At 43.6% G+C, this 27861-nt stretch overlaps 1 protein-coding gene across 2 annotated transcripts; it reads left to right on the top strand.

The window, feature by feature from the left end:
• The first annotated feature begins 13864 nt into the window (after window positions 1-13864).
• Window positions 13865-27851, top strand: LOC138963238 (quinone oxidoreductase-like). Of its 2 annotated transcripts, none has more exons than XM_070335296.1 (9): window positions 13865-14198; window positions 15611-15864; window positions 17112-17264; window positions 17875-18038; window positions 18978-19029; window positions 19917-20066; window positions 21083-21184; window positions 24988-25083; window positions 27396-27851. In XM_070335296.1, exons 2-9 carry the CDS (start codon window positions 15775-15777, stop codon window positions 27555-27557), a joined length of 969 nt encoding a protein of 322 aa, XP_070191397.1. In that variant the 5' UTR covers window positions 13865-14198; window positions 15611-15774; the 3' UTR covers window positions 27558-27851. The 2 variants fall into 2 exon arrangements, with proteins under 2 accessions (XP_070191397.1, XP_070191398.1); XM_070335297.1 differs by lacking the exon at window positions 13865-14198 and adding an exon at window positions 14825-14912.
• Window positions 27852-27861: the final 10 nt, after the last annotated feature.

A 27861-nucleotide genomic window follows, 5' to 3' on the forward strand; every position in this document is an offset into this window, starting at 1 on the left:
TTGTCATCCGTCTACACCCGGCTTACGTTCGTTTCTTCGCACGCCGAATACCCTCTAATGGCTTCTATTTGACGGGCAGGTAACAGGGTGGGTAATAGACCCCGAGTTTTGCTTACTTTCTTTCTTTCGTTTTTTTGTTCTTTCGCTTTCTTTATTTCCTTCTTTCTTAAAATTCATTTATTTCTTTTCTTACTTTCGTTCTTTCATTTCTCCCCTTTTTTTTGTTCATCCTTTTTATTTATTTATTTTTGTGTTTTTTTTTTTTCTTTCCGTTTTTTTCTTCCTTTCTCTCTTTCTTTCTTTCTTTCTTTCTTTTGCACCTAGTCCTACTTCTAACTTCTATATTTTTTTTAAACCTTTTTTTTTGACGTCGAGTTGCTTTTCCTTTAAAACGACGGGACTTTTGCATTCGCAATGTCCTGTGTGAACTTGATAGAACAGGATCTAACGCCATCGCTTTTGTTACAGGGGTGAAGAGAGTGCGTCAACTCGACATCTTCTCGTTGGAGCGTGCGCCAAAGTTGACGCTGGGTGTTTAGTTTTGTTATTTTTCTTAAGAAAAGGGGGATTGTTGCTGTGGCTGCAACAAGCGTTTTGGTGTGAAATCAAAAGACATGGAGGCCTAAATCAAAGTGAGAAAGGGAACAACGTGACAATGGAAAGCTGTTTGTTTGCACCCTCGGCCAAATCAGAACGTGCAGTATGTTTGTTTGTTTAACTCAGGGCGCTTTAAAGGACTGCCATTAGTTTCATTTCATTTACTCTTGTTATCTCACGGCTGGGAAATTGGGGCTGCTTCCTCCCAGTGGAAAGCTAGCAGCAACAAGAGTCGCGCTACCCTGGGGTCTTGGAGTCTTGTCATTGAAGCGGTATTTACGTTGTTTTGATCCAGCACAGATTTATTTATTTATATGGGAGATTTATATAGCGCTTGACGTTCTCTAAGCGCTTTACATATTAATTTCTGCCGTGTGAGATGGATATTTTTACACAATGTATCACGCATTCACATCGGCCAGTAAATCTCAAGCCATTACGGCGAATATTTACTTTTCACAGCCTATTATTCCAAGTCACACGGGTATTTGGTGGACATTTTTTATCTATGCCTATACATTTCTGCCAGGAAAGACCCTTTTGTCAATCGTGGGATCTTTAACGTGCACACCCCAATGTAGTGTACACGAGGGAGGGGAGGGGGCTCTATCCGTGGCATCCCTACTTTATGGTCTTTAGTTCACCAACTTTCTTCCATGGCAGATGTTAAAGCAAAAACAATGGAACGATAGGGAAGTAACATAATAATGTCAACCCCTAATTGATTACAAAAATAAGTGTTAACCAGTTTTTTGGGGAATAATATAAAACGTTTATAACATGGTCTCATTACAACATAATGGTCCCATACTGAGACTTGGCAACTGCTACGACGCCCTTAAGACAAGCCAATTAGCATTACACACGGGAACACAACACCAGGACAAATATTTGGCGAAATCCTCAGGAAAAAAGCATAATTAAAAATCATATCTAAGAAAAGGCACACATAAATTAATGAGACCATCGAATTCACTTGTACAATTAGTACAAGAAAATTGGAGCCTCACGAGTTGTCGGTGCCAAAAGTTGGACGAAAACAAAGGTAGCTCAGTGGGTAGAGCACTTGACTTGTGACCCGCAGGACGCGGGTTCGAACCGGGCCGGGACGGACATGGGTCAACTTGATGTTCCACCCCCGTGTCACCACTGTGGTACGTAAAAGACCTCGGTCATTCTGTCATAGACGTGCAGGTGGCTGATTACACCTAAACACGAACACACTTGGGTAGGGCGACTCTGTTGCTGCTAGCTTTCTACTCGGAGGGGAGGAAGCGACCCACAATTCCCAGCGATTGGACAATAAAGTAATGAAAATGATAATGAAAATGAAAGTATATTGAGGAAGATGGTGTACCCAGTCTGATCGACAACACACGCAGGCACTGTCCGAAAGCAATTAGAATAAGAAGTCTCATCGGTAATAACTACTGTAATCTCGACATAATGATACCAAATATAGAGAATATAGAGTGTCCCACAATAGGAGCAATCAGGCACATGCACAAATCTGTAACCATATAATATTTCGAAGAGCAGAACCGATTGTGGAGTGTCATACTTGTGGCAACATGGCTGCTTTTCTGAGTGAAAAAAACAAAACAACAATTTGTTTCCCCTGTTTTTATGGTTTATACAAAGCGAGATCCTGTTTTGCTGTGACACGTTTCGTAAAGTGCGTTGGAGAATGAATAACACTAACTTGTGGCGATCATCGTTTAATGAGGTTGACCGTCGCTTTTTCACTTCGATGCTTGTCCTTCTCTCAGATGCCAGGAGATTACTTTCGCATAACTCTCACTCTATTGCACATGTCGCATGCATTTTGTAGTTCCCTAAACCTCACCTTTCCTGGGATGATGCCAATAATAGATCGCAGTGAAATCTGTAGAGCCAGCTTGTGAAAAGATTGGAAACCTATTTGAAAGTTAAGGAACTTTAAACATTATTTAAACAAAGTTATGTTGAAAGATGCGAATAATGCAATCACAGTATTTGTAATGCAGGGCCGGACTAGGCTAAGAGGAGGGGGGGGGGGGGTTGCCAGCGGTGGTCCCGGGGGATGTTCCCCCTGGCGGGGTCAAGGGGCAGAGCCCCTTGTGGGGGTCAGGAGGCGAAGCCCCCTGAAGCTGATGGGTAGGTCATATTCTGAGATAGGAAAATGGTCGCTCCTTGCATGAAACGGCATAAAATAAACAATAATAAAAAATGTTTTAAATAAGTGAGGTACATGTTTAGGCCAGGGGGGGGGGGGGTTGCGCAACCCCCATAACCCCCCCCCCCCCCCCCCGGTAGTCCGGCCCTGTAATGATCAGTCAGTCACATACTCACAGGGACAGACAGACAAACAGACAGACAGACAGACAGATAGAAACACATATACAAACACACACACACATACACACACACGCACACACACACACACACACACACACACACACACACAAAATCACTGTGACATATTACTTTTTTCCTCTTGGTTCAGATGAAAAGTCAGACTTTGCCATTCCAGCTCGACTTTTTGCGGAGCTCACACAGACGCGCAGCAAGACGACTGAAGACCGTCGGCCACGAAACTGGACACACTCAGTCCACTCTCTACTAACGTACCACACACACAGATGCATGCACCTGCGATACACAACGTCCAGGCGACAAGCAAAGTCCAGAGAGGTTATGTTAGCTTTCATCTATGTCTTACTTACACTCGCTAGTCAGACAAGCATCTAGACATAAAGAGAGAGAGAGAGAGAGAGAGAGAGAGAGAGAGAGAGAGAGAGAGAGAGAGAGAGAGAGAGAGAGAGAGAGAGAGAGAGACAGACAGACAAACAGACAGAGAGAGGGCATGACTTTCTTAATAGTTGCATTGGAGCTGAAGGGAAATTTATTATTTCTGGCCATAACACGAACGCCGGCGCATCGACAGACAGACAGACAGATAGACAAGACAAACATACATGCATGCAAACACACATACACTCACACAGACACAGACACAGACATACACACGCACACATACACACACACACACTCACACACACACAGACACACACATACACACACACACATACACAGACACACACACACACACACACACACACACATACAGTACACACACACACACACACACACACACACACACACATGGTGACCGCACACCCCAAAACGCACATTGAACAGATAACCACAAAGGAAAGCACCTACACACCTGTCCGTCTCGACAAGCAAGCTCTACCACGGAACTTGGAAAAGGTCATCCAGTGACGTCATTTCTCACCTGCGTCACGTTCTTACCTGCACTGGGACCAACAAAGACCCGTGCAGGTGGGAAAGGGTCTTTAGGGGCTGGAAAAGCCAAGGAGTTACCTGCAAGGATTTAACTTTTCATTTTACCTTTATTTGAGTAAAGCGAGCCCTCAAGCCCCATTAGGAGGGGATGGGAGGCCTAGGCTTTTGTTGAGGAGATTTTCGAGGCTGCGGTGTCTTCAAACAGTCTGTTGAATCAGTCTGAAAGACTTGATGATGAATCGAAAGTCAGTGTGTGTGTGTATGTGTGTGTGTGTGTGTGTGTGTGTGTGTGTGTGTGTGTGTGTGTGTGTGTGTGTGTGTGTGTGTGCGTACCGCGTGTGTATGTGTAGAGCGTTTCCGAGGAAACTACTAAACCGATTATTATGACACTTCATATGAGATATGGTTTAAGCGTGTTTTTATTAATTTCTTGTATACATGTTATATACAGTAACAACATTAAGAACGTTAACAAGCAGAATGCTTATGGACACGTTCCAAAACTAATAATACTAATAAAACTAATTCATATGAGATATCCTGGGTATAATATCCCCAGACCATTTTTTTTTCCTTTTTACGATAAATGTATTTGATGACGTCATATCCGGCTTTTTGTGAAAGTTGAGGCGGCACTGTCACACCCTCAGTTTTTGATCAAATCGCTTGAAATTGTACTTTAGCAATCTTCGATAAAGGCCGGACTTTTCCCCTTTGCATGCACGTGATACACATAATTATTGGAAAATATCTATTGTTATTCGTCGTGTTGTACATGTAGCTAGGGACTTGCAAGGGAAACATGTTGAAAAAGATGGTATTCCGCTGCCAATAGACGGTCGGTGTTCCGTAAATAACTTGGTCGGGGTTGTGTGGGTTGTGAACCAGTGCATACCCTTGCTTTTCCTCTCATAATTAACTTCACACGTGCTCCTGTCCACGTGTGTCCGACACACCCCTCGCTAGTATTTGTCTCACCCAATGTGTGTCCGACACACCCCTCGCTAGTATTTGTCTCATCCAATGTGTGTCTGACACACCCCTCGCTAGTATTTGTCTCATCCAACGTGTGTCCGACACACCCCTCGCTAGTATTTGTCTCACCCAATGTGTGTCCGACACACCCCTCGCTAGTATTTGTCTCATCCAATGTGTGTCCGAGTTAAAAGCAAGAGCATTCACTCTGTCACAACCCATACAAACCCAACAGAGTTATTTGTGGAATTCGTCTTTTCAAAACTAAAAGAGAGATATGCCTAGGACTAAAAGAGAGATATGCCCAGGACTAAAAGAGAGATATGCCCAGGACTAAAAGAGAGATATGCCTAGGATTAAAAGAGAGATATGCCCAGGACTAAAAGAGAGATATGCCTAGGACTAAAAGAGAGATATGCCTAGGACTAAAAGAGAGATATGCCCAGGACTAAAAGAGAGATATGCCCAGGACTAAAAGAGAGATATGCCTAGGATTAAAAGAGAGATATGCCCAGGACTAAAAGAGAGATATGCCTAGGACTAAAAGAGAGATATGCCTAGGACTAAAAGAGAGATATGCCCAGGACTAAAAGAGAGATATGCCCAGGACTAAAAGAGAGATATGCCTAGGACTAAAAAGCTTTGAAGTAACAGTATAATTCACAACAGACACTTTTATCTTCTTTCTTTTTGCGTGAATAAAAAGTCTATAGATAATAATGTGAGAGAATGAAAGTTATATTCTAGCAGAACAAAATGGTCATCTGTGTTTTGAATGGTCTATTCTGTCATCTTTATCCCCGAGTACGCAGTAGGAGGGTCCAGCAGACTTTAATCCCCGAGTACGCAGTAGGAGGGTCCAGCAGACTTTAATTGTGTGTCTGTGTGTGTGTGTGTCTGTCTGTCTGTCTCGACTTAACAACTTATTGCTGGGAAACTACTGGGCGCAGTTCGTTCAAAAGTTGATACACTAACTTGATAATAGGTCCGATTGATCGTATTAAAACTTCATAATGTTACCTGGGACCTAAATGCGAAATATTCCACCAAAACGACTCTTAACGGTGGGCGCGATTCGCGGTGGGATAGAACAGCCGTTCGGCTAATCCGCCAGCCAGCCAGCGACAGCGACACCAGGCTTTGCGTGCGTGCGTGCTTTGCGTGCGTGTACCACTGTGCGCGAGGAGTATAGGCATTTGAGTTCACTGGCGAATGATAGAGTTGGTGGCTTGGTGGAAAGCGTTTCCGACTATGGCTAAAGTGATCCGGGTTCAATTCCCGGCATGGGCTGTCTATTTTTTTTAATTTTTTTATTTTAATTTTTTTTTATAATAAATTCTTGTTTACTATTGTTTATTATGAACGTTTTAATGTTTTATTTTACTGTAATAATTTTTTTAATTGTGTAGAATAAATAAATAATTTTTTTTGTTGTTGTTCGATTCCCGGCATGGGCGGTCTATTTTTTTTTAATTTTTTTTAAAATTCTTGTTTACTATTGTTTATTATGAACGTTTTAATGTTTTATTTTACTCTAATAATTTTTTTAATTGTGTAAAATAAATAAATATATCTTTTTTTTTAAATCCACGTGCACAAGACAAAAACTTTCATACTGGGGGAGCGAGCCAGTCTGAAGAGTAGCCTACTCGGGTCCAGCGCCAGCGTTTTTTATTGTGTGTCTGTCTGTGTGTGTATCTGTGTGTCTGTCTGTCTGTCTCGACTTAACAGCTTATTGCTGGGAAACTACTGGGCGCAGTTCTTTCAAAAGTTGATACATTAACTTGATAATAGGTCCGATTGATCGTATTAAAACTTCATAATGTTACCTGGGACCTAAATGCGAAATATTCCACCAAAACGACTCTTAACGGGGGGAGTTTTTGCGGTGGGAGGCTGGTCGCTTTGCGAACAGCCTGAACTAAAGGGGAGACTTGGGCGGCCTCAGCCGAACACGTCACGGAGTGACGAGAAAAGCATGATTTGCATGCCAGCCGCAGCTGGTGGGGATTTGGTCTCGGCAAAGAAACTACAATACAGTGCTTGGTCTCGGTGAGACTGAAAGAGAGAGAGAGAGCGACAGATACACACAGTGATTCAAGGCGCACAACTCTAGTAAAGTTGTCGTAGCACGTCCGTCTATGGCCAAAGTGATCCGGGTTCGATTCCCGGCATGGGCGGTCTATTTTTTTTTTTAAATTCTTGTTTACTATTGTTTATTATGAACGTTTTAATGTTTTATTTCACTCTAATAATTTTTTTAATTGTGTAAAATAAATAAATATATATATATATTTTTTTTAAATCCAAGTGATCCTGGTTCGATTCCCGGCATGGGCGGTCTATTTTTTTGTTATTTTTTTTTAAAATTCTTGTTTACTATTGTTTATTATGCACGTTTTAATGTTTTATTTTACTCTAATAATTTTTTTAATTGTGTAAAATAAATATTTTTTTTTTTAAATCCACGTGCACAAGACAAAAACTTTCATACTGGGGGAGCGAGCCAGTCTGAAGAGTACTCGGGTCCAGCGCCAGCGTTTTTTATTGCGTGACAAAGAACATCATACTAAACCCCACATACAGGCCAACCAACACACACACACACACACACACACACACACACACACACACACACACACACACACACACACACACATCTATATCTATATACGGCTTGTGTGTGTGTGTGTGTGTGTGTGTGTCTGTCTGTCTGTCTGTCTCTCTTCGCGATGCACGGCCAAAGTTCTCAATGGATCTGCTTCAAATTTGGTGGGCATATTCAGGTAGACCCCGGACACAATCTGGTCGATGAAAATTTTCAACCCGTGCTCTCAGCGCGCAGCGCTGAACCGATTTTGGTTTTTCTGTAGATCCATTTCCAGTAACTCTTCCTTATCTTCTCCAGTGTTTTGCGCGTTTATCTCCCTTCCTTCGTGTGGCGTCAATCGCGGGTACCCGGCGAAGCCGGCGTACGGTGCGCAACTCACCCTGGCCGATTGTAAAATCAACAAAAACTCACAATACGCAAAACTTTGCAGCTTTGACATACGAGAAGAAAGTCAAACAAATTATCTACCCTGAAAACATTGTTTTATTTTGCTACCTTGCGTATTTTGCGTGCTATGCTATTCCTACTGATGCAGGTGGTCGATCGCAAGAGCGGTCAAAAACGGGACGTTTTGCGTCAATGTTCATGGGTATCATGTCAAAAAACGCTACATTTTAGCAATGACTAGGTGGAATTGCTTTGAAACTTTCAGAATATGTTACCACTATACTAGAAATACTTCATGCGAAAGTTTGGATCGTTACGGTTGTTTACTCATAATTATGTGACGCAATGTTTCGGAAAATGTTGTTAAACTCGTCATCTCCACTTGTGTCCAAACAAATCATGACTTAGCAAGTCTACAGATAAATGATTGATACAGATTTTGTGTAAGTTTCATTTGCGTGTAGCTACTGGCGTTAATTTGCTAGTCATGCAAACACATGAGAACAAAATGGAACGTTCACGCTGTTTTGCTCTGACAGCTGTTATCGCTGCGTGCCTCTTAAAACATGCTACGGTCACGCTTGGCTGGGCATCGCTGTGGCACCAGAATCATCGCTTAAATATCAAGCGTGTTTACAGGCCTAGCAAATTTGTGTCAGTGCTTATACGCACATAAAACTTTCGCAGTGTGTGTATCAATCATTTTTCTAAAGACATGCAAAGTCATGAATTTTTTGGACCCAAGTGAACAATCCTATGACGAGTTTAAAATATTCTTTCGACAAATTTCATAACATTTTAACAAATAACTGCAACGACCCATAATTTCGCACGAAGTATCTCTAGTATGTTGGTAAAATATTCGCAAAGTTGCAAAGCAATCCAGTAAGTCATTGCTAAAGTGCAGCCTTTTTTGTCATGATACCCCTACAAAATGACGCAAAAAGTCCCGTTTTTGACCGCTCTTGCGATCAACTCCTGCATCATTAGGAATAGCATAGCACACGAAATACGCAAGGTAGCAAAAAACCCAATCTTTTCAGGGTAGATAATTGGTTTGACTTTCTTCTCGTATGTCAAAGTTGCAAAATTTTGCCTATTGTGATATTTTGTCGATTTTTCATTCGGTCCTTCCGTTTTTGTCTGGTCGATTTTGAGGGTACCCTTACTTGAGCGGCGGTCACGTGATCCCTATAAAAGAAACATTTAATCCAAAACGTGATCCTGAAGGTTAAGTGAACGGCCTTAACTGGCATATACAGTTGTAATGAAATGACACGGGAATAAATGCTTTAATTTGGGTTTGAAATTTGTTGCAATAATTGTTTGGCCAAGCTTACATACATACATACATACATACATACATACATACATACATACATACATACATACATACATACGTACGTACGTACGTACGTACGTACGTACGTACGTACGTCGTACGTACGTCCGTCCGTCCGTCCGTCCGTCCGTCCGTCCATCCATCCATCCATCCATCCATCCATCCATCCATCCATCCATCCATCCATCCATCCATCCATCCATCCATACATACATACATACATACATTACCTGCTATTCAGACTTGGTCGTGTGACAGACGTTTTCTTCCACACGAGATTACGTTGATTGTCTAACGAAGCCGTCAGGCTGATTTAGACATCAGCTAATCGAGTGTGGAAGAAAATTCTGTCACACATTTATGTCTCACAGCTTCAACAGAGGAGAGAACAAACACGTTTTGCGTACTCACGCTTGATAAACCTAAACACTGGAGCATCCATTGTGGAGAGATCTACTTTTTGACAGAAGTGACCGAACAACTATGAATGACGTCTAGGTTTATGTGAATGACGTCACAACCATCGTCACAGTCTGTATCTTTTAAAGCAGCGCATTCTTCATGACGTCTTTCTGTGTCTGTATCCGCGAAATGTTTGTTCTTTTCGGGATCTTTGCCATCTATGTTCACAACTATGTCCTTCTAGATTCAGACTAACAGACCTCGTGAGCGAGCCACTTTCCAAGGGCAGCTAAATTCGCGTATGGAAACAGTACTGTCGTCTGGGATGCCGTTTTCAGTATTCTCAGCGTTGAAGAATGTGTAAAGAGAAGAAACGAAAATAGCAGGAGAAATGAAAGTCGTGTATGCATTTTGGGGCTTTTGGAGGGACGATTTCGAGTTTGAATCCGTTCTTGCACATGCTCCAAAGCGTGTAACATACAATCTTGCACACGTTTGCTTAAGTAGTGGCAAAGAAGGAAAGCGTGTGACATACATACATACATACACACATACCTTAGGTAGAACCAGTGGAATTTTCAAATGTCACCTACATGTACTAAATTGTGGAGAAAGGGTTCGTTTTGAAAGGCCTCTTCCAGATGTAAGCATTTGATAGTGTGAGCCTCTGAAGTGTAAAAAAAAAATGGCATCACATGTGCAGTGATGTTGTGGACGATTCTCAATGCTTTCTTTTGCATAATGAAAAAGATTACATTGCTTTTGGTGTAAAAAAATGAAAGGTTTATGCCCTCGCGGACATGTGAAACAGGGCTATAAGAAGAGGGGGGTGGGGAGTGGGGGGTAAATAAAGGTCGACAGTTTAGCGGCAAGAGGAGACCTGTAGTTGGTTTTGGCACCTCCTCATCTTCAGCAGTCCCCTGACTGGCAGTCGTGGTGGGGACAGGAGGGCTGAGGAGGAAGAAACCTTTCTCCAGGCTGTTCTATCGGGGCTGAGGAGGAAGAAACCTTTCTCCAGGCTGTTCTATCGGGGCTGAGGAGGAAGAAACCTTTCTCCAGGCTGTTTTATCGGGGCTGAGGGGTAAGAAACCTTTCTCCAGGCTGTTCTATCGGGGCTGAGGGGGAAGAAACCTTTCTCCAGGCTGTTCTATCGGGGCTGAGGAGGAAGAAACCTTTCTCCAGGCTGTTCTATCAGGGCTGAGGAGGAAGAAACCCTTCTCCAGGCTGTTCTATCGGGGCTGAGGAGGAAGAAACCTTTCTCCAGGCTGTTCTATCGGGGCTGAGGAGGAAGAAATCCTTCTCCAGGCTGTTCTATCGGGGGCTGTCGCCACGAGGTCAGGGAAGCTCAGCTGCGTCCATTCCTTGACGTTGTCGGACCAACTCTTCCGTTGGCTTCCACGTCTGCGTCCTCCCTCGACAGTGCCCTGAAGAATTGTTTTGGAGAGGGTGTCATGCCTTGTGACATGGCCAAACCACACCAACTTCAGACGTTTGACGGTTGCCAGCAGGTATTCTTGTGTGTGTGTGTGTGTGTGTGTGTGTGTGTGTGTGTGTGTGTGTGTGTGGGTGTGTGGTGTGTGTGTGTGTGTGTGTGTCTGTGTGTGTATGTGAGTGTTTGTGTGTGTGTCTTTGTTTATTTTTTTTATTTTTTTTCTTACTTAATCCTTTTTTTGTATTTTATGTGCTTTGATCTATGCAAGACCTTAAATGTCTGTCCGTTATGCAGTTTCCAGTTTTACCTACAAAGCGTGTGTTTCCATAACCTCGGTTTCTCTGCTCTGTAGCGCAAGACTAACATTTTTAAGTTCAAGGTCAATTTCTTTTGAATATAAAACGTTCTTGGTTTATACTGCTCTACTGAACAGGAAACTCTAGTCTTGAGAGAACACATTTTGGTTAAAGCTGGATGTATTTCCCCTTCAGCTGAAGACGAGATTTAGTCAATCAAAACTCAGTCAGAGAATAAAGTCAGTGTTAACAAACAAACTTATGTAACCCTGAAGAATTGATTGAAATGATAATCATCTGCTAGATAACCTAAGTTCTAACACGATTAAACAGTATTCTTTCCTTCAGATTTTACAGTCAAAGAGTATTTTAATCAAGTTTTTGCAGATGAAAGTGCTACGTTGGTCCCATCATCTGGAATAAACTGCCCCACAGTGTCTGAAAAAGTCAGTCCCTCCCCTCTTTCAAAACCAACCTCAAGACACACTTTTTCAAACAATATTTCGTCGATTAGCTCTGTCCTAGACATTATTCTCTATGAGCATTTAACCTGGTGTTTGTGTGTGTGTGTTTGTGTGTGTGTGTGGTATGTGTGTGTGTGTGTGTGTGTGTGTGTTGTGTTTGTCAGTGTGTGTGTGTGTGTGTGTGTGTGTGTGTGTGTGTGTTGAGCCATTGATAGGTGATATGTCTGTTATCATTTGCTAACAGTCAGAAATATTAGAAATAATTTATACTGTTTGAGCAGATGCTACGAAAGGGCGCAGTATTATAAAGGGCGACATCTTCGTCCTTTTCCATATTTCTTGCCCTGCAGATTTGTCTCCCTTCCAAAGACTTTCTCTTTTTTAGCCGAGTTTGGCTTTGCACTGACTCCACCCATTTCAATGTAAATTCAGCTACAGGAAAAAACAAGCAGATTTCCCATACACTAGAAAATTAGAACAATCAAGGCAGTACACGTGCACAATATGTACAGTTAAATCAAGATAAAACTTACATTATCTCTAGGTTGCCACAAAATATGTACAGTTAAATCAAGATTAAACTTACATTATCTCTAGGTTGCCACACAATATGTACAGTTAAATCAAGATTAAACTTACATTATCTCTAGGTTGCCACACAATATGTACAGTTAAATCAAGATTAAACTTACATTATCTCTAGGTTGCCACACAATATGTACAGTTAAATCAAGATTAAACTTACATTATCTCTAGGTTGCCACACAATATGTACAGTTAAATCAAGATTAAACTTACATTATCTCTAGGTTGCCACACAATATGTACAGTTAAATCAAGATTAAATTTACATTATCTCTAGGTTGCCACACAATATGTACAGTTAAATCAAGATTAAACTTACATTATCTCTAGGTTGCCACACAATATGTACAGTTAAATCAAGATTAAACTTACATTATCTCTAGGTTGCCACAAAATATGTACAGTTAAATCAAGATTAAACTTACATTATCTCTAGGTTGCCATACAATATGTACAGTTAAATCAAGATTAAACTTACATTATCTTTAGGTTGCCACACAATATGTACAGTTAAATCAAGATTAAACTTACATTATCTCTAGGTTGCCACACAATATGTACAGTTAAATCAAGATTAAACTTACATTATCTCTAGGTTGCCATACAATATGTACAGTTAAATCAAGATTAAACTTACATTATCTCTAGGTTGCCATACAATATGTACAGTTAAATCAAGATTAAACTTACATTATCTCTAGGTTGCCATACAATATGTACAGTTAAATCAAGATTAAACTTACATTATCTCTAGGTTGCCACACAATATGTACAGTTAAATCAAGATTAAACTTACATTATCTCTAGGTTGCCACACAATATGTACAGTTAAATCAAGATTAAACTTACATTATCTCTAGGTTGCCACAAAATATGTACAGTTAAATCAAGATTAAACTTACATTATCTCTTGGTTGCCATACAATATGTACAGTTAAATCAAGATTAAACTTACAGGTTGCCACACAATATTAAAGGATGGATGGATGAAAGTACAGAATCGGTTATAACGTAGCTCAGGGGAAACTGGTTATTTATACGTTATAACAGGTTTGTTTTCTTTGTTATGCTAAAAATCGTAATATTTTACCTATCCGGCCCAAACCACCCCCAGTACCTAGCATAGAGGCTCTAAACAACAACTATTAATAATAATAAAAGGCTTTGTGGAATGCGATGTTTTTTACATTTTTACAAATCGCGGTTTTCGGTTCGACGTAATTTGTAAAATCTATTTGCGGAGGGGGTTTGCGGGGAAGAAATGGAGATTGATTTTAAAGTTATCTTTCAAGTGCACATGACTTGCAGTTTCTACCAGTGCAACCAAACTTAAATGTTCCAGTGTTTGAAAACAAAATTGTTGAAAACTTTAAGCGTACACATGAATAGTACGAAGTATAATAATTGTAGTGTAGAACACGGGGCGAACGTCATCCTTTCCCTGTGCCTGTGGCGAGAAACACATTTCTCTTTTTCCACGTAACTGGTATTGTATAAGTGGTCTGGAGTGGACAAGGGCATGGAACGTGCTCGGCTAAGCGTATCACTTTATTCAGTCGTGACCTCGAATCACTTGAGTGTCAGTTGAATTCCTGACTCTCCCGGGGATGCGCTGAGTGATTTGCAAACGTATCATTCAGTGCTTCACTGAAGTGCCGGCCTGATATTGCTCTTTCTTTGTCTTCTTTGTCGCAGGTGTGGGTCTGACAGAAACACAGTGTGGTTGCTGCGCGTATTTTGAGGCAAACTTTTTGGATGTGAAATCTACTTGCAATGCTTGCACACTGAGCGATGTTGTACCAACATCAGACGTACAGATGTAAGTAATTGTCAGTGTTTGTGCATACATATGTAACTTGTTTGTCAGTGTGGTGCTGTGCTGTGGTGTGGTGTGGTGTGGTGTGGGTGTGGTGTGGTGTGGTGTGGTGTGGTGTGGTGTGGTGTGCTGTGGTGTGGTGTGGTGTGGTGTGGTGTGGTGTGGTGTGGTGTGCTGTGCTGTGGTGTGGTGTGGTGTGGTGTGGTGTGCTGTGGTGTGGTGTGGTGTGGTGTGGTGTGGTGTGGGGTGGGTGTGGTGTGGTGTGGTGTGGTGTGGTGTGGTGTGGTGTGGGTGTGGTGTGGTGTGGGTGTGGTGTGGTGTGGTGTGGTGTGGTGTGGTGTGGTGTGGTGTGGTGTGGGTGTGCATACATGTAAAAAAAATAGTAACAGTAAGTGTTAGTTAAAGTATGTAAAAACAATATGTTAGTGTGTCTCTTCTCGCTTAATATACGTTTTCCGGCAATAACTCTGTCAGGATTTTCAAGCGTTGTGGACAAGTTGCGCCCCAAGCCGATGTGTTTGTGGAGCAATGTCCGCTCGATATGATGACGCACCACCAGTCTTCTGCAACGCTTGGAGATCCTAACAGATTTATTCCCGAACATCTTCTATTTCAGCTTGGCTGAAAATGTGAACGTGACATTCCTTTTCGCGGTGAAGCGGGCTCAAATGTTTGTTTGTTGTGAGCAGCGAATCAGTCTTGCATTCTCCCAGTAAGGTAATAATTATATTGTACTACGTTGCAAGCCCCTGGAGCAAATTTTTGATTAGTGCTTTTGTGAACAAGAAACAATTGACAAGTGGCTCTATCCCATCTCCCCCCTTCCCCCGTCGCGATATAACCTTCGTGGTTGAAAACGACGTTAAACACCAAATAAAGCGAATCAGTCCGTACACAGGCGTCTGAAACTCCTTTTCTGTATTGTTTGTAAAGAGTGGAGACTTTTGTGCAAAATGGGACACGTTAATGTTGCTGATTTTGATAGAGGCGACTCAAATATCAGTCTTCTTTCTGTGAGCAGCAAATCAGTCTGTACACAGGCGTCTGCAAATCCTTTTCTGTATTTTGTGTAAAGAGTGGTGACTTTTGTGTAAAGAGTGGTGACTTTTGTGTAAAGAGTGGTGACTTTTGTGTAAAGAGTGGTGACTTTTGTGTAAAGAGTGGTGACTTTTGTGTAAAGAGTGGTGACTTTTGTGTAAAGAGTGGTGACTTTTGTGAAAAGAGTGGTGACTTTTGTGTAAAGAGTGGTGACTTTTGTGTAAAGAGTGGTGAGTTTTGTGTAAAGAGTGGTGAGTTTTGTGTAAAGAGTGGTGAGTTTTGTGTAAAGAGTGGTGAGTTTTGTGTAAAGAGGGACACATAGTTGTTGATGCTTTTGTTACAGAGAATTCATCCCAATTTTCGTCAACATTTTTCAGGTTACAATATTTGTTGAAGAGTCGTGGGCAACAATTTTTAAGAATAGTTGAGGCACTAAAATAAAACAAGATCAGAGCAGACCAAACCAGACCAGATCAGACGAGACAAGACAAGACAGGACAGGACAAGACAAGGCAAGACAGGACAAGAGAACCAGCAAAAGATGAAGGCGGCGAGGATCCACAAGTATGGAGGACCTGACGAGGTCAAGCTGGACACCAACGTTCCTAAACCTGCCGTGGGCGACACCCAGGTCAGAATGTTCGTTACAAAAATTAAAATGAGATTATACAAAAATCTAACGAATTTCTGATTGGGCGACACTCAGATCAAAATGTTCGTTACGAAATTAAGTGATAATTAAAACAAAAAAGTTAACGAATGACTTATGAACTTGATAACGTTTCTATATGGACAAATGTGTCAGATTTGAAATGTTGTCTTTGGGGGATGGCGTTACCTCATAATTCTCTTTATCCCCGAGTACGCTAGTACAAGGGTCCAGCAGACTTTAATTGTCTGTCTGTGTGTGTGTCTCGACTTAACAGCTTATTGCTGGGAAACTACTGGGCGCAGTTCGTTCAAAAGTTGATACACTAACTTGATAATAGGTCCGATTGATCGTATTAATACTTCATAATGTTACCTGGGACCTAAATGCGAAATAAACCACAAAAAAACGACTTGGCGGTGGGAGGAATTCGCGGTGCAACAGCCAGCCAGGCAGTCTGATAGAACGGTGCAAGGTCTCGGCAAACCAAGACTATGCCATACTCGTAGCAAAGCCGCCGAATGGTACCGTAAACCAAGATTAGTGATGTAAGAAAATAGAATGTCGTCTTTTGATTTGGAACGTGACGTGTTTTAGAACGGAGATGTGGTAGTGTGTGTGTGTGTGTGTGTGTGTGTGTGTGTGTGTGTGTGTGTGAGAGAGAGAGAGAGAGAGGGAGAGAGAGAAGGAGTGAGGGAGAGAGAGAGTGTGTGTGTGTGTGTGTGTGAATGTCTGAAGAGTACTCGGGTCCAGCGCGAGCGTTTTTTATTTTATTAATCAAATAATGATGTTCTCTGTGTTCATCCTCCCCCCCTCCTTCTTCCTCATATCTCAACACCCCAAAACGAGTCTTAAAATGGAGGTTAAAATACTTTTATAACGGCCAAAAATCTTCAAAAGAAACGTTTTGAAAAGGGGGGGGGGTGGTTCTTAAATTTAGGGGTTTTAAATTTGGGGTATGGGGGAATAGTGGGCCCATTGTACAACAACACTCTACAAATACTGCTAACCACCAACCAACTTTAAAAATTCAAATCTATATGCTGATGACGTCATCCACAGGTTCTGATCAAGGCGTCCACAGCAGGCGTCAGGGGGAGGGAGTGGTTACATGGGGGTGGAGGGTCCAATGTACTACCAAAAACAAACAAACAAAACACCCTACAAATACTGCTTACTACCAACCAGCATAAACATAGAAAGGTTTATGCTAATGACGTCACCGACAGGTTCTGATCAAGGCGGCCACAGCAGGTGTCAACCCCGTTGACGTCATCACCATCAGCGGTAACTTCATCTTCAAGCCACCGTTGCCATGGATACCGGGCTGGGACGCTGCCGGTGTGGTGGAGGATGTGGGGGCGAAGGTGACCAGGCTGAAGGTAAGAGTGCATGTATACGCCCAAAATTTATGTGGAGAAAACTAGGAAGAACAAGAGAGAGGTCCAATTTCAACACAACACGAGTATCTAGTTGTAGAGTACTGGGGTGAGGTACACGAAGCGAAACTGGGTCCCACCCAACTTTTTTTGGAGCCAGCCGCGGGGTCTGATTGATTGAAATTGAGATACGTTGTTATTTCAACCAATCAGACCCCGCGGCTGGCTCCTACCCATCTGCGTGGCACCTAGTATTGCTTCATGCACTTCGGCTTTGGTCATGGAAGAGTAATACTTCTCTTGGTGTCTGTGCGGAAAGAGGGCAAGACAGACGAAAAATGGGCAGACAAGAAGGACAAAAAAAAAAGAGAAAAAAAAGGACGACTTTCTCGCTTGAGTGACGACTCAATTTGTGAGCGTCGCGCTTCAAAATAAAAATAAAATAACCAGGAAAACAGTGCTAGTTGTAGAGACAGTGTCCAGATCATTCCTTCGTTGTGAGCGAAAACATTAATCGCTCTTTTGATGCATCAGGAAAAGGTGATCGTCGTTCGTATTATGCATGAATGAAAGTGACCTTGACATTGACCTTGACCTTTGAAATCTGTCGCAGAAAGGGGAGCGTGTGTTCTGTGCGGGCAACGTGTCCGGAGCCTTCGCGCAGTACGTGGTGGCCGAGGAGAAACAGACCGGACGTCTGGGGCCCAAGCTGACCTTCGCAGAGGGCTCGGGGCTTGGGGTTCCCTACTACACTGCGTTCAAGGCAGCTATGCACGCGTCAGTTAATGTATTGATTTAACAAAAAATGTTTACACTCTAAACAGAAGTGAACATAGTTTGAACATATTTATGTAATAAGATTTGAACACCTTTTTACATTGTACATAGTTCTGCTGGCAAGCACGTAGTGTTCACCAGTGTTCAAATGAACACACAGTGTTCACTTGTGAACAGTGTCTTTATCATGTGTGCATCTTTCACTAGTAAAACTATGTACTTCCCCCCGCGGGTTAGGGGGAAGAATTTACCCGATGCTCCCCAGCATGTCGTGAGAGGCGACTAACGGATTCTGTTTCTCCTTGTACCCTTGTTAAGTGTTTCTTGTCTAGAATATAGTCAATGTTTGTAAAGATTTTAGTCAAGCAGTATGTAAGAAATGTTAAGTCCTTTGTACTGGAAACTTGCATTCTCCCAGTAAGGTCATATATTGTACTACGCTGCAAGCCCCTGGAGCAATTTTTTGATTAGTGCTTTTGTGAACAAGAAACAATTGACAAGTGGCTCTATCCCATCCCCCCCTTTCCCCGTCGCGATATAACCTTGAACGGTTGAAAACGACGTTAAACACCAAATAAAGAAAGAAACTGTGTACTATGTCACAAAGTGTTCAAAACTTGTTACAGAAATGTGTTCAATTCTGTTTAGAGTGTATATAAGCATTAACTGCTGTATTTTATGCCAAAACATGAGTGAACGTGGGAGTTTCAGCCCATGCACGAAGAAGAAGTGTAAGCAGTCTGACGGGCGCACTTCTTTTGTGGTTAAGACGTCGGCCTTCCGTGCGGAAGGTTCGGGGTTCGAACCCCTGCTACGCCTAATTGGTTTAAGGGTGGAGATTTTTCCGATCTGCTTGGTCAAATTACGTGCAGACCTGCTAGCGCCTTATCCCCCTTCGTAACGATAATATAAAAAAAACCTGTTTTTCCTCATCCACAGGGCCAGAGTCAAGGCGGGGGAATCTATTCTGATCCACGGAGCCAGTGGTGCTGTAAGTTGGTACAGTGGTGCTGTAAGTTGGTACATTGGTGCTGTAAGTTGGTACAGTGGTGCTGTAAGTTGGTACAGTGGTGCTGTAAGTTGGTACAGTGGTGCTGTAAGTTGGTACAGTGGTGCTGTAAGTTGGTACAGTGGTGCTGTAAGTTGGTACAGTGGTGCTGTAAGTTCGTACAGTGGTGCTGTAAGTTCGTACAGTGGTGCTGTAAGTTCGTACAGTGGTGCTGTAAGTTCGTACAGTGGTGCTGTAAGTTCGTACAGTGGTGCTGTAAGTTCCTACAGTGGAACCCTCCCTCTAAGACCTCCACAACTCTGTGAAAACCATGCCTGAAAAAAAGGAGGAGACCTAGAATGGGCGTACATTTACATATGTTATGAACAGAAAGTCTGAGAAAAAAAGTCTGGAAAGGGAGGGAGTCTTAAATTAGGGGGTCTTAAAGGATGGGTTCTATTGTATTTGCTCTGCTTGTTTGTCTTGGGCCTGGTGCTGTTTGTTCACGCCTTTTTAAGATTTTTTTCCGAGCGGCTTCTTTTCAGCCGAAAAAAATGTCGTCAACAAGATACTCTTACTCAGTCAGGGTTAACCTGTTGTTTTTACATACACAGACACACACGAAAATACAGGCACACAGACACCCACACAGACACCCCCGGCCCCCCCACACACACACTGTCATAAAATGATAACATTTTTAATATTGTTTTGCACCTATATATTATTCAATCAACGCCCCATTCACGTTAAAGAACAACCGCTAGAGAAAGTATCCACAGAATGCCAAGACAAGGTTTAAAACCCTTGAAGCAAACACTGGGACTAAGCCAAGGCAAGTCATTTTTGGAATTCGTGAATCTAATATCACAAGGTTTTCTTTCTAACAGGTGGGCATGGCAGCAGTGCAGCTGTGCAAGGCTATGGGTGTGCACGTGCTGGGCACAGCGGGCACTGACACTGGTCTGACCTTGGTCAAGGACAACGGAGCGGACCTGGCCTTCAACCACAGCGAGAAGCGATATGAGGATAAGATCATGGTACGCATATAATGATTATACAACACCATCTGTTGTTTATCGCGGGGCACAATAGTTAAACCCGGCCTTGAACCACAGCGAGAAGGGATATGAGAATAAGATCACGGTATGCATATAATGATTATACAACACCATCTGTTGTTTATCGCGGGGCACAATAGTTAAACCCGGCCTTGAACCACAGCGAGAAGGGATATGAGAATAAGATCACGGTATGCATATAATGATTATACAACACCATCTGTTGTTTATCGCGGGGCACAATAGTTAAACCCGGCCTTGAACCACAGCGAGAAGGGATATGAGAATAAGATCACGGTATGCATATAATGATTATACAACACCATCTGTTGTTTATCGCGGGGCACAATAGCTAAACCCGGCCTTCAACCACAGCGAGAAGGGATATTAGGATAAGATCACGGTATGCATATAATGATTAATACAACACCGTTTTCAACTCAACACGGGTCTCCGTTATAAAGTAATAGTCATCTAAGGTTAATATTTCTCTTGGGGTCTGTGTGAAAAGTGAGAAAGAAAGACGTAGCGGAAGGATTGTCTTATCCCTTGCCTGGGTAGATTGGAGAAAGTGAGCAGAAGGACTTATGTGCTTTTATTTTTAGAGTTACTCTGAAGAGACCACCCAAGGGACTGAGCAAAAGTGGTCTCTTTGAACAGGTGGTCTCTTTAGACAGGTGGTCTCTTTAGCCAGGTGGTCTCTTTAGACAGGTGGTCTCTTTAGACAGGTGGTCTCTTTAGACAGGTGGTCTCTTTAGACAGGTGGTCTCTTTAGACAGGTGGTCTCTTTAGACAGGTGGTCTCTTTAGACAGGTGGTCTCTTTAGACAGGTGGTCTCTTTAGCCAGTTGATTTATATAGTCTTAAAAACCGTCGGGGATCCTTTGGGGTGGTCTTATTGGGCAGGTGGTCTTTATGGACAGGTGGTCTCCAGGTCAGGTTCGACTGTATAGAGATATAGGGATAATGTTCTGATTGTTTTCGCTTCCCACTAAGGCGGCAACGGGAGGTGGCGGCGTTGACGTCATTCTGGAAATGGTGGGCAACGTCAACCTGTCACGTGACCTGCAGCTGATCGCCAAGAAAGGGCGTATTGTGGTGAGTTCATTCTCTGTGCTCATGTATCCTTTTATTTTCTGAGATGTTTTTAGAATTTATTTTCTTCGGTAAGTTTGCCTAAACGACCAAAACATGTTCGGGCAATTGAGTTTCGAAAGTGTTCGTCAGTGCTGGGTGTTAACTTCCCCTACCGAGATTAATTGATAAAGAATTCCCACTCGATCTCCACACACAGCAGGCAGGCTGTTGATTTGTAGTATGTGTCCCAGTGGAGGGGGGCCTTCTCTCACGAAAAGCCTGGCTAGCCTGGCTAGGTCAGTGATGGTCAGCCTGGCTAGGTCAGTGATGGTCAGCCTGGCTAGGTCAGTGATGGTCAGCCTGGCTAGGTCAGTGATGGTCAGCCGTTTTAATGGGAAGGCAGGGCTAGCCTGGCTAGGTCAGTGATGGTCAGCCTGGCTAGGTCAGGGATGGTCAGCCTGGCTAGGTCAGTGATGGTCAGCCTAGGTCAGTGATGGTCAGCCTGGCTAGGTCAGTGATGGTCAGCCTGGCTAGGTCAGTGATGGTCAGCCGTTTTAATGGGAAGGCAGGGCTAGCCTGGCTAGGTCTGTGATGGTCAGCCATTTTAATGGGAAGGCAGGGCTAGTCTGACTAGGTCTGTGATGGTCAGCCGTTTTAATGGGAAGGCAGGGCTAGCCTGGCTAGGTCAGTGATGGTTAGCCTGGCTAGGTCAGTGATGGTCAGCCTGGCTAGGTCAGTGATGGTCAGTCGTTTTAATGGGAAGGCAGGGCTAGCCTGGCTAAGTCAGTGATGGTCAGCCGTTTTAATGGGAAGGCAGGGCTAGCCTGGCTAGGTCAGTGATGGTCAGCCGTTTTAATGGGAAGGCAGGGCTAGCCTGGCTAGGTCTGTGATGGTCAGCCATTTTAATGGGAAGGCAGGGCTAGTCTGGCTAGGTCTGTGATGGTCAGCCGTTTTAATGGGAAGGCAGGGCTAGCCTGGCTAGGTCAGTGATGGTCAGCCGTTTTAATGGGAAGGCAGGGCTAGCCTGGCTAGGTCAGTGATGGTCAGCCGTTTTAATGGGAAGGCAGGGCTAGCCTGGCTAGGTCTGTGATGGTCAGCCGTTTTAATGGGAAGGCAGGGCTAGCCTGGCTAGGTCAGTGATGGTTAGCCTGGCTAAGTCAGTGATGATCAGTCGTTTTAATGGGAAGGCAGGGCTAGCCTGGCTAAGTCAGTGATGGTCAGCCGTTTTAATGGGAAGGCAGGGCTAGCCTGGCTAAGTCAGTGATGGTCAGCCGTTTTAATGGGAAGGCAGGGCTAGCCTGGCTAGGTCAGTGATGGTCAGCCGTTTTAATGGGAAGGCAGGGCTAGCCTGGCTAGGTCAGTGATGGTCAGTCGTTTTAATGGGAAGGCAGGGCTAGCCTGGCTAAGTCAGTGATGGTCAGCCGTTTTAATGGGAAGGCAGGGCTAGCCTGGCTAAGTCAGTGGTGGTCAGCCGTTTTAATGGGAAGGCAGGGCTAGCCTGGCTAGGTCAGTTATGGTCAGCCGTTTTAATGGGAAGGCAGGGCTAGCCTGGCTAGGTCTGTGATGGTCAGCCGTTTTAATGGGAAGGCAGGGCTAGCCTGGCTAGGTCAGTGATGGTCAGCCGTTTTAATGGGAAGGCAGGATTAGCCTGGCTAGGTCTGTGATGGTCAGCCGTTTTAATGGGAAGGCAGGGCTAGCCTGGCTAGGTTTGTGATGGTCAGCTGCTTTAATGGGAAGGCAGGGCTAGCCTGGCTAGGTCAGTGATGGTCAGCCGTTTTAATGGGAAGGCAGGGCTAGCCTGGCTAGGTTTGTGATGGTCAGCCGCTTTAATGGGAAGGCAGGGCTAGCCTGGCTAAGTCAGTGATGGTCAGCCGTTTTAATGGGAAGGCAGGGCTAGCCTGGCTAGGTCTGTGATGGTCAGCCGTTTTAATGGGAAGGCAGGGCTAGCCTGGCTAGGTCAGTGATGGTCAGCCGTTTTAATGGGAAGGCAGGGCTAGCCTGGCTAGGTCTGTGATGGTCAGCCGTTTTAATGGGAAGGCAGGGCTAGCCTGGCTAGGTCGGTGATGGTCAGCCGTTTTAATGGGAAGGCAGGGCTAGCCTGGCTAGGTCAGTGATGGTCAGCCGTTTTAATGGGAAGGCAGGGCTAGCCTGGCTAGGTTTGTGATGGTCAGCCGCTTTAATGGGAAGGCAGGGCTAGCCTGTCTAGGTCAGTGATGGTCAGCCGTTTTAATGGGAAGGCAGGGCAAGCCTGGCTAGGTCACACGCCAGAATAGCGCGGTAGCGTATTGTGCTAAGCAGGAAAGCGCGCTTTTCTGTATTCGTGTTAACTTTCTGAGCTTGTTTTTAATACAACCTATCATATCTATATGTTTTTGGAATCAGGAAACGATCAAGAATAAGATGAAATCATTTTTGGATCGATTTCTTAAATTTTAATCGTAAGACTAATTAATCTATTTTCGTTAATTGTGATCACATTTTAAGAGTAAACATGAATATGTATATATTTTTAGATTCAGAATGTCATGAAGAATACGATGCAATCAATTTTAAATCTGTTTGCGAAAAATCGATTTTAATGACAACTTTAATGAGCAAACTCATTAATTAATTTGTAAGCCTTCAAGCTGAAATGCAATACCAATGTCCGGGCGTCGTCGAAGATTACTTGACCAAAATTTCAACCAATTTAGTTTAAAAATGAGAGCGTGACAGTGCCGCCTCAACTTTCACGAAAAGCCGGATATGACGTCATCAAAGACATTTATCAAAAAAATGAAAAAAAAGTCTGGGGATATCATACCCAGGAACTCCCATGTAAATTTCATGAAGATCGGTCTAGTAGTTTTCTCTAAATCGCTCAACACACACACACACACACACACACACACACACACACACACACACACACACACCCACATACACCACACCCTCGTCTCGATTCCCCCCTCTACGTTAAAACATTTAGTCAAAACTTGACTAAATGTAAAAAAGGGGAGGAAACGCAAAATGTTTCAACAATACAAATTCAAAGAAAACAAGAAATTCCTTCGAGGTAGGAAAAACACCCCCATTGGTCAAAGGGAAATAACCATTCTCACTGCACCCATTCTCACTGCCACCAACTGAGAAGGTTATTTCCCTTTGACCATGAATATGTTTCTATATAAGTCCTTGTAGAATCTTAATCCAGCAATAACTCCCTAACCGTGTGTTTGACTGGTCCCATTTTTGTAAGGACCGTCTCAGGAATGTATAGAACCTGTTAACCAAGTTTGGTGACGATCGGTCCATTCATTCTTGAGATCTATATGCGAACACAAACACACAAACACACAAACACACAAACACACAAACAAACACATCGAGTGAAACCTATACACACCCCTATACCGGGGGTGTAACAAGTTCAAGAGTTCTGAGCATGTACATTCGGCTATAATTTGGCGGAAACAATACAACACTCGAGTACATCATTTCAAACATAAGGCCTAAAAAAAAAAATAGGTGTGGTTACGGTAACCCGACCTACCCTATTTTTAGGGGCCGACCCTATAACTTTTTATTACATTTGTCAAAGAAAAAAAACAACAAAAAAACGAGTGCAGAAAACGCAATGAAAGCAAAATCGCCCGAGTCGCACACTTATTTCCCTGTCAAGTAGGTTTAATTTGTACACATTAGAAACAAAAGTAAAAAAAAAAAAAAAAGTGATTGCCTACCTTTCTACCCTATTTTTTTTGGCTATGTTACCGTAACCACACCTATTTTTTTTTGGCCTAACATCGATTTCAAATTCTTTAATTGAACATATCATATTGCAGATAATTGGTGGTGTTGGTGAAACGAAGATAGATCCTGGCGTGTTCCTCTTCAAGATGCCCGTCGTCACAGGCGTCAACCTTCCAAACACTTCTGAGGTGACAGACCGGCACGGTTGGCCTAGTGGTAAGGCGTCCGCCCCGTGATCGGGAGGTCGTGGGTTCGAACCCCGGCCGGGTCATACCTAAGACTTTAAAATTGGCAATCTAGTGGCTGCTCCGCCTGGCGTCTGGCATTATGGGGTTAGTGCTAGGACTGGTTGGTCCGGTGTCAGAATAATGTGACTGGGTGAGACATGAAGCCTGTGCTGCGACTTCTGTCTTGTGTGTGGCGCACGTTATATGTCAAAGCAGCACCGCCCTGATATGGCCCTTCGTGGTCGGCTGGGCGTTAAGCAAACAAACAAACAAATGAGGTGACAGTCTGCAGCTTTCACACACGTCTCTGTTTTGTGCATGTTTGTTCGTCCTTTTCTTGCCCCTTTCGGTCTTTCTGTCTGCCGGCCTGCCCACCTGTCTCTCAGGCAGACTGTCTCAGTGTCTGCCTATGCCTCAGTCTGTCGGTCTATATCTATCTTTTCCCCTTCCTCCATCTCTCTCTGTCTGTCTGTCTCTCCCTTTCTCTTCTAAGGACAGATTGTAAAACTAGGCTGTGCCTAAAATGTCATCCTGATATATTAAAGATCAATCAATCCGCTTTCAATCTATCTCTCTCTGTTCCGCCTCTCCCTCTTTCTCTCTCTCCCTCTTTCTCTCTCTCTCTGTTCCGCCTCTCCCTCTTTCTCTCTCTCTCTCTGTTCCGCCTCTCCCTCTCTCTCTCTCTCTGTTCCGCCTCTCCCTCTTTCTCTCTCTCTCTGTTCCGCCTCTCCCTCTTTCTCTCTCTCTCTGTTCCGCCTCTCCCTCTTTCTCTCTCTCTGTTCCGCCTCTCCCTCTTTCTCTCTCTCTGTTCCGCCTCTCCCTCTTTCTCTCTCTCTCTGTTCCGCCTCTCCCTCTTTCTTTCTCTCTCTGTTCCGCCTCTCCCTCTTTCTCTCTCTCTCTGTTCCGCCTCTCCCTCTTTCTCTCTCTCTCTGTTCCGCCTCTCCCTCTTTCTCTCTCTCTCTGTTCCGCCTCTCCCTCTTTCTTTCTCTCTCTGTTCCGCCTCTCCCTCTTTCTCTCTCTCTCTCTGTTCCGCCTCTCCCTCTTTCTCTCTCTCCCTCTTTCTCTCTCTCCCTCTTTCTCTCTCTCTCTGTTCCGCCTCTCCCTCTTTCTCTCTCTCTCTCTGTTCCGCCTCTCCCTCTTTCTCTCTCTCTCTGTTCCGCCTCTCCCTCTTTCTCTCTCTCTCTGTTCCGCCTCTCCCTCTTTCTCTCTCTCTCTCTGTTCCGCCTCTCCCTCTTTCTTTCTCTCTCTGTTCCGCCTCTCCCTCTTTCTCTCTCTCTCTCTCTGTTCCGCCTCTCCCTCTTTCTCTCTCCCTCTGTTCCGCCTCTCCCTCTTTCTCTCTCTCTCTGTTCCGCCTCTCCCTCTTTCTCTCTCTCTCCCTCCCACACCCCAGCCCCCCCCCTCTCTCTCCGGTGTACTAATTGTGATGTATTGAGTTAATTATTTACATGAAGAGTTTTGTTTTTCTTCTAGTGGGCGAGGGCTGGTTGTGAAAAAGCAACAATTGCTTAAACCACAACCCTTGCTAATACAAACTTATCTAATCTCACCTCACCTCATCTCGCTTCACCTCGCCACACCTCACCTCATCTAATATCATCTATTTTAACTTTCTCACAACAAAATTCGAATAAATCTTTACCTTGCCGGCATTTTGTAAGGGAGATTCATCGACTATTTTGAGATATGTTCATTGGCTCACGTAAGTGTAGCCTATGCGATGATAAACTTTGTCTGTCTGTGCGTGCGTGCGTGCGTGCGTGCGTGCGTGCGTGTGTGTGTGTGTGTGTGATAGAAACTTTAACATTTCCGAGTCTATGGATAAAGCTCGCATAAGAAGATTACGTCTCGGTCAAAAGTGTTTGACGTGTGTGATAGAAACTATTTGAAGACGTCACATTATGACGTAAGAGGGTTAGACGTCACGCAAAGGAATTACTGACAGTCTCGGTCATTGTTATTGTGGGCGGGCCGAGACTAGTTGGCAGATCCAGGGTCTCGCTTTCTTGCACAGTTTCACCTATGCTTACTGTGTGTGTGTGTGTGTGTATGTGTGACGGAGTGATTGAGTTTGTGTTACTGTTTGTCGATTTCTTACGTGAGCCTTGAAGGCTTCGCCTCTTGTTTTGTATATCAAGTGTTTGTCTAGTCTGTCTACATCAAAGACCACTGGGTCGACGTACTGTAAATGGAACGTTTTGTTTTGTTAATAACTAAACGCTCCAATACCCTACAATCCTTGTTTAAAAACAAAAGGTCAAATGAACCCTTTGCAGGCTGAATGGTGGGAGATGACAGCGGCCATAGAAGCGGGCATCAGACTGGGATGGGTCCGCCCCGTGGTGGCCAAGGAATACCCGCTGTCGCAGGCCGCACAGGCCCTCACAGACATCATGGCCAACAGGAACAACCCCGGGAACCTCATCCTCAACATCTGAAGTCTTTTTCTCTGTGTTTCTTCACGAAAAATAGTGTGGAACTGGTTAAACTATTGTCCCCAGATAGCACAGAAGGTAGGAATTGTGGTATCGTGAACCGAGCTAAGAATGATTTTTTTGAAAACTGCTGCTCGTTAAGATGTATGTGATCGGAATTGTTGCATCGTTGATAGGAACTTTGAACAAATCATGTCAGTGCGGCATTTAAACGAAGTTTGTCTTTACCGGTTTTAGTTTGTCAAATTGTACCTTGCTCTGTGAAAAAGGTACCCAATAAAAATCAAAATCAGTGAAGCAAGAGATT

This window comes from Littorina saxatilis, linkage group LG3 (assembly GCF_037325665.1).
Source record: "Littorina saxatilis isolate snail1 linkage group LG3, US_GU_Lsax_2.0, whole genome shotgun sequence".
Classification (NCBI taxonomy): domain Eukaryota; kingdom Metazoa; phylum Mollusca; class Gastropoda; order Littorinimorpha; family Littorinidae; genus Littorina; species Littorina saxatilis.

Excerpts from the sequence above, each read along its gene's own strand:
- LOC138963238 (XM_070335296.1), top strand. The coding sequence starts at position 15,775 with ATGAAGGCGGCGAGGATCCACAAGTATGGAGGACCTGACGAGGTCAAG. Across the intron at positions 18,039-18,977 it reads TTCAAGGCAGCTATGCACGC|GGCCAGAGTCAAGGCGGGGG; the intron begins GTCAGTTAATGT and ends CCTCATCCACAG. Across the intron at positions 21,185-24,987 it reads CCAAGAAAGGGCGTATTGTG|ATAATTGGTGGTGTTGGTGA; the intron begins GTGAGTTCATTC and ends ATCATATTGCAG.